This window comes from Nilaparvata lugens, chromosome 7 (assembly GCF_014356525.2).
Source record: "Nilaparvata lugens isolate BPH chromosome 7, ASM1435652v1, whole genome shotgun sequence".
Lineage (NCBI taxonomy): Eukaryota > Metazoa > Arthropoda > Insecta > Hemiptera > Delphacidae > Nilaparvata > Nilaparvata lugens.
Genome location: NC_052510.1, coordinates 52,739,397 through 52,746,761, shown reverse-complemented (window position 1 = coordinate 52,746,761; position 7,365 = coordinate 52,739,397). Strand labels below are relative to the sequence as shown.

Genomic DNA, 7,365 nt, shown 5'->3' with positions numbered 1-7,365 from the left:
TTTATCATTTTAGATAAGACAATAATACGAATTAGAGGGGTAATATTTCATGAAAGTGATGTTTCATCATTTTAGATAAGACAATAATACGAATTAGATAAGACAATATATTTATAATAGTTATTATAAAATTTGTTACATGCAAATTAGTGACGAATTAAATCTTATATTTTTAAAGAAGTATGGTTAGAAAATAGAGTAGCATGGAACTGAAGTAGTGACAATGAGCGAAAAATTCGTAAGGTCGAGAGACTGGAGTAAACTCGACTGGAGTCGTACGATTCGAGTCGAGGTAGTGTGAGTTGAGCCTAAGGGTGCTCTACGAGTGAAAGCTACCAGAATTTTTATTTATTACAAAAATTGGAGAAATCCTCAAAATGTTAAGAAGAAAGTGTATTGATACATACCAAAACCTTTCTAATAAAGGGATATTTTTACGGTATCAGTTAACTTGAATTTAATAAAATGAATTAAATATCTGAAATTAAGAAATTATTCAAATGCGTTTGATATTCTTCATAAAAACTTGGAATCAATTTTAAGAATAATAAGTGGAATAGCAATAGGCAACAATAATATTAGTGTCGGGAAAGAGGTTGAAGAAGCCTTATGCTATTCGCATGACAGAGCGATGGCGATGATTTCAAACATTTTTGTGTCAAAATTCTCTCGCTCTTGTAGACGTCATGCGAATCGCAATGGTGTGAACAAGGCTTTATTCAATAATTTATAATACATTTTTATGGGAAGTGAACCGAAAGTCAATAGCCAAAGCTTATTTACAAAATGGAATCAAGTCACAGAAAAAGAAAAACTACGTGAATTCATTGACGACAATTGAATACTATTTTAATGAAGTTAAGTATACATTGTAAGTATATAATTCTATAATACAATGCAATCGACATCATCTTCATCATTTATATAATAATATTATTATAATAAATAGTAACTATGATATTATAATATGTACATTATTGTGACTAGTCAGACTATCATGACTAGTCCAACAAAACGATTGACAATTAAATGCAATTATTATTTTTATTACAATACGCATTCTGATCAGGACTCAAGAGTATAGTTTTTATTTATTCTTATTCTAACCTAGTCGACTCCTAATTCAAAAATTCAAATTCAAATTTATTATGGGATAATTTAAACTGTTCCGCTTTTACTGAATAAATTTCACGTCTGTTACTTGTGCGTGGGTTTGTGACGATTAAATTAATAAAAAATGTTGGGTTAAAAAAGGAATCGAACACAAGTTTCAGGTATGTGCGTTAGTTTTGTATTGGAATGATAACTGAAGTATGATAGACCTAGCCGGGCAGCAAACACAGACCTACGGTACAGGTATTTCAGTCTATTACAATAGTCGCTCGCTAAACCACAGTATTCAACGAGTAGAGTCGAGATATTCAGAAGTAAGTGATTAAGTTTTTTTAATACGAGTAGATAAAAACAAAATAATTGAATAAAACAATGTACAATTAGGACATTCGAATAATAAATACAAGAAAATCACAAATAAAATCAACATGATATAACATGCTTAATTTCATGAAAAATATACTAGATACTAAAAAAATAAATTGAAACTACAGATCAAAAAATTTAATTATAACTAATGAGGGAATTTTCAACAAAAAATCACTGTAAACCGTAACCTCACTGATTGTTTGTGTTTGTTCAAGACTGGTTTATTCGTAGATTACACGTATAACAAGGATTCCCTTCTATTAGTGAAATATGAATTAATTGATTATCAATCGAGAAAATGTGTAGTAATAAAAGAAGAGTTATGAATAGCTTTATGAGAAATAATTTATCTCTCTTTCTCATATCTCTGATATGCAAGTGTTAAACATAAAGTGCAAGTGCTCGAAAATAAAAATGAAAGTTATTTCAGCAAAACTGTGTGTACGGTAGTAAAATATCTCACTGAATTAGGAGTCGAATAATTATAATATTATAACATCACAATTTTTAAAACTACTATAAGACAATTTCAACTTTCAACATGCAGATCTCCTTAGTTTTCTATTTAAATAATAATTGATTGAACGATATCTCTAATAAACATTTTCATATCATCAACACTAGTGTAAAGCAGACTTACATCCAAATAAATAAATAAAGTTTAATATCAATGGATAACTTATCAATGGTAATGGAACATACAGGTTTCCAAAATATTAAACAAGTACAAATAAATTACGACTTGAAATAAAATAATAAGAGCAGGCAAATCTAGGATGATAAGAAAAGCCAAACTCGAATGAAAAGTATACAAAAATAGTTTCTAGGAATAAAACCTAAGTATAATAAATGAAACCTAATAATAATAACATTTATCACAGAAAGGGTTTAAAATTCTTTGGACAGGGCACAACATTCAGAATCTACCTCACTCATACACAATTAGTTTTTTAAAATCTTTTGAATGAATTTTCACTCAATCCTAAAACATTGTTTTCCATGCATGCGCACTCTTAATGTTTGTATATAAATTACCGACAAAATCGTTTAATAATAATGATAATAAATATTATATAAAGGCAGATTTACCCGCATTAGACTCACTGTGTTGGGTCAAGTGTCTGTATGTGAGTCAGTCACTACTAGGCGAACAATATTCAAATATTCACTGCTATTAAAAAGAAACTTAAAATTAGGAACAAAGAAAAACAAGGAACTTGAATGATGTAATAAAAAATCAGGAACTTTCATCGATAATAATCGATTTTCAAGACAGGAATAATTCTGGGACAAAAATCAAAATACAGGACAACTCAATTAGATTCACTTGAAACAGTCAGTGTTGGTTGGATGGGTAGAATACTGATGTTATTTATAAGAAAAGCTGGCAGTTTAATGTATATCTCACTATTGCGTAGCATAGTTAGTAAAAATAATAAGATGATAAAGCCGAACAATATTCTCTGCAAATATAAATAAAAATTGAGATCTTGGTATACTTTTTAAATGATTTAGTCACGACATGTTTCTGCTATATAATGCTATTATCAAGAGATTTGAAAAAAAATAAAATGGCATTGAATAAATACTATTGTAAGCTTCTTATTTTTGATATTTATATCATTTTTAAACTTATATTTATTCTAATTTTTATTTATATTCAAAAGTAGCCCAAAAGTAGACAATTCTTTGGAAATGATATTTCAAACGATTGGATGAAATTTATTAAATTATCTTGCAATAAAAGAACAATGATGAGCCAAAAAAGGACTAATAAAAATATGGCACCTACCTGAAAAACTGACTAGAAACATAATACAATGTTATAAATCTCAATTTATGAGATTATTTATCGAAACTATCTACCAGTTAATTTGAATATTTTCCACCTGCATTTCTGACACACATAATCAAGATTGAAGGACAGACTATAGTGGACTTTTTTAGCTTCTTCATTGTAATTACAATCACTTGTTTAATCACACAACAAATAACTTTGGTGAATACATATAAATATACAACTATTTATATAAAATTACATACGAACGTCTCTCAAATAGGATTGTATAATTCAATAAATTAGAAATCTATCCAATATAATAATAATTATTTCAAGACGACCTATTTAAAATATTATATAACAGTAACATACCCTAATTGCTAATAAGATTCAACTTGTTTCACCTGCTGAATAATTTGGCACAACACTCATAAATACTGGTAAAATCAGAACAGATAAATCTAACAAATAATTTATTTACAGTGGCAGTTTTGTATTGAATTAATCTACAAGAAGATCAATTCTTCAATTTTAAATATATTACTTTTGTCTTCATTATCAAGTTGATAAAGACAATCTTGAACTAAAAATGTTATCAAAATATCAGTTAATATAAGTATTTATTGAGTTGAGAAGAACAGATCATCTGTCTGAAGTGGTCTGGAATGGTCCTTTCTACTATTGTTACAAGATATATATATGCCATTATTGCTTAGACATGAGATAAATGAACAAAATTATTAGGCTATGTGTCAAGAATTCAACCTATTAAGTGCATTATAATATTTCAACATTTTTATAATCACCAGAAAATTTGAAAAAAACACACAATATAATCATTTTATTCTCATATTTTTATATAAATTATTTTTCACATTAATCATGAATAAGTAATATACGGTATTACTGGTTTTAATTGTATAATCATCAGATATTGGGATGAAGCCAAAAAATTAAAGATATAATTTGTAAATGTTAATTTCTATACATATTTAGTCGAAGATATAATAAAAGTGAAAAAGCTTTACCTTTCAACTCAATATGCAAACGATAATTTGAATAAAATAAATTATATGAAAAACAGAATGTTATAAGTATAATATACTTATTTCTAATCTCTCCAAACTTTATCATTCTCAACTATGAATACGCCTAAACATTCATATCTAATTTTCAACTTCTAATTCCAATAACCAATTTTAAATCCTCTTCAATATCCAATAATTCTAATACATTAACAATTCATCTCAAAATCTTCAACATTTTTTTTCTAAAAACCTTATCATGTAGATCTTTTAATATGCTTAACATGTATATTTCTTCAATTTATAACTTCAATTTTCACTTACGAAACTTAAAGAGATAACGTACTAGCATTAATGTAACTTATTCTCAGGAATGCCATATCAATAATTCAAATAAAAGATCAAATATTTGAATTTCAAATCAAAAATATTGATCGATGGTTCTGCAACTGGCTATTGATATTAAAATAAAATTCATCTAGAAACAAATAAATATGATTTCTATTACTCTGAACACATACAAGTTCCCAATAATTATTATATTATTTCACAGTAAAGTCTGTATTATAATTTAAATGCTTCCATAGTCTACAATGTTCAGGTATGTCAGGTAAAAAAAAAAAAAGATTGACGAGCGTTAAACGATTTTAAATTAGAATTTCTGTTATAAAATGTTGTTTTTCATTAAATTTTACAATCAGTTACTGTCACATTAATCAAGTTTCCACCTGAATGAACTTACGCGGCTGATTGCTCAATTTGAAATATTTAAATATTATTTATTTATTTAATTGACAATCACAAATCATAATTACAATACAATATGATTGGGAGAAGACAACAGGCATAGCCCAAAACTGTCTTCTCCCAAATTTTTACAAATAAAAATTTCAAAAAAGAGACTAGATAAATTGAAAACTGAATTTCAATAATGAACTTGGAATGTGAAACGTCAGGCCCTCTACAATGAAGAGACGTGGCGGTGACGTGGCACGGACAAGGTAGTGACGTGGCGCTGGCTTCAATTACTTCCATTTAAACATATGGTTCAATGTAAACAGAAGTGGCGTGGTGAAACACCACTCCAGTTTACCATTAGACCATAATTATGTTTATATCAGAGTGGCGTCGGAGTGGCAAAAAGTCAGTGCCACGCCAGCGCCACGTCACCGCCACGTCACTTCAATGTAAATTAGGCTCAACTACCCAATAGCTTGCTAATTGTGCAGATTGATTAAACTTCACATCATACAATAAAAAAACTGTAAAGTGGCAAACCAAAAGTTATCAGAATGGTTTTTTATAGGTGTGAATTTTAAAGATGATTCTTACTAAATAATTGGGGAGCGGTTTGACTCAGTGGTCACATTGATAAGCTATCGCTTATATAAGTTAAAAGTCAAACGTCTGCTACTCCAGTTGGAAGGGTGACCGCTTGTGCCAACTTCTCTGAATATGATTAATGAGTTGTGAATTGCTTCCCGATGGTTCGGAACCCACCTAAAACTGTGGGTGAATTCATTATCATCCACCTCATTGGATGTGCAATGGGTCTTTGTAGACCTAGCACAAAATAAAAGTCAATCAATCAAACCTCATCACTCACGAACAAGCCTAGAGCTCAAGTGGGTATCACCCTCACAAAAAAAATTGTTTTTACTAAATAATGTACTGAATAATGATCAGTTTAAGCCCAGCCGGTAGCTTATTTATAAAACAACAATCAATCAAAGCACATTACCCACGCACAAGCCTAGAGCTCATGTGGGTATCACCCTTACAAAAAAAATTGTTTTTACTAAATAATGTACTGAATAATGATCAGTTTAAACCCAGCCGGTAGCTTATTTATAAAACAACAATCAATCAAAGCGCATTACCCACGCACAAGCCTAGAGCTCATGTGGGTATCACCCTTACAAAAAAAAGTTTTCTTACTAAATAATGTACTGGATAATGATCAGTTTAAGCCCAGCTGGTAGCTTATTTATAAAACAACAGTTTTAAGAACTATCCTATACTTTTACAATGCAAGGAAATTTGACTGTGGCTGTCAACAAATTTGAAAAAAAAAATATCTAATTTACACTAGATAAATACACAGTCATGACTCTGTTTTCGCCCAAGCGCCAGTTTGACGGCCTCCTGGAAAACATCCTCGAGTCCGACTCCACTCAGCGCAGAACATTCGATGAATTTGGCGGCTTTGATGCGTTTGCGCATCTTTTCGCCCTCGGCCGCGGACACCGAGTCCCTGTCAGCTGTCCTGATGTCGGTTTTCGTGGCCACCAACAGCACGGGGACACCGGGACACATTTTCTTCACTTCCGGATGCCACTTGGTCAGAATATTATCAAACGAACTGCGATTCGGCACCGAGTAGCACATTATGAAACAGTTAGTGTGCGGGTAGCACAAAAGTCGCAGTTTTTCGTATTCCTCCTGACCAGCTGTGTCCCATAGGTTCACCTCATAGCTTTCGCCGTCAACACTGATCGTCAGGGGGAGCGTCTCGAAAACGGTTGGCACATATTCGGTGGGGAATGCTCTTCTGGTGTAAGTTATCAATAAACAAGTTTTGCCCACTGTTCCGTCGCCAATCACTGTCAATTTCAACCGCATTTTTGTGAAATGAGTTTCTAATAAAATTGATTTTTTCCAAAACCTAGAATGTACTATTATCAAGGAAAAAATGTTGTGAATTTGTAACCTTCTGTTAGGTGTTCACTAGATAAATTATCACTTTGTTATATCCCGGGGTCGTAAATTATTTGTTTACGGATTAAAATGCATTTTTAAAAATCTCTACAAAAATTTTAACAAATCATCCAATCAATAACTTCTCGGAAAAGTGATCCCTTGAAAAAGGATGTTTTTTGGACTTTTGTACCACACTGTACTTTTGTACCAATGTGTACATACATAAGATCATTCGATACTTTGGTAAAAATCATTGTTGATTTCAAAATATCAAGTAACACTGATTTGAAAATCATCATACCTGGATTAGATATTCTTCAATGATTTCAATATTCAATTAGATAACTTTTGGATACCACCTTACAAGAGTAAGAACCT

At 30.6% G+C, this 7,365-nt stretch overlaps 1 protein-coding gene across 1 annotated transcript; it reads right to left on the bottom strand.

Annotated features, from left to right (window-relative positions):
• Positions 1-6,375: 6,375 nt before the first annotated feature.
• LOC111059485 (ras-like GTP-binding protein RhoL) lies at positions 6,376-6,909 on the bottom strand. Its single transcript, XM_022347148.2, has one exon. It carries the CDS (start codon positions 6,907-6,909, stop codon positions 6,376-6,378), a length of 534 nt encoding a protein of 177 aa, XP_022202840.1.
• Positions 6,910-7,365: the final 456 nt, after the last annotated feature.

Coding starts and splice junctions, on each gene's coding strand:
- LOC111059485 (XM_022347148.2), bottom strand. CDS start 6,909: ATGCGGTTGAAATTGACAGTGATTGGCGACGGAACAGTGGGCAAAACT.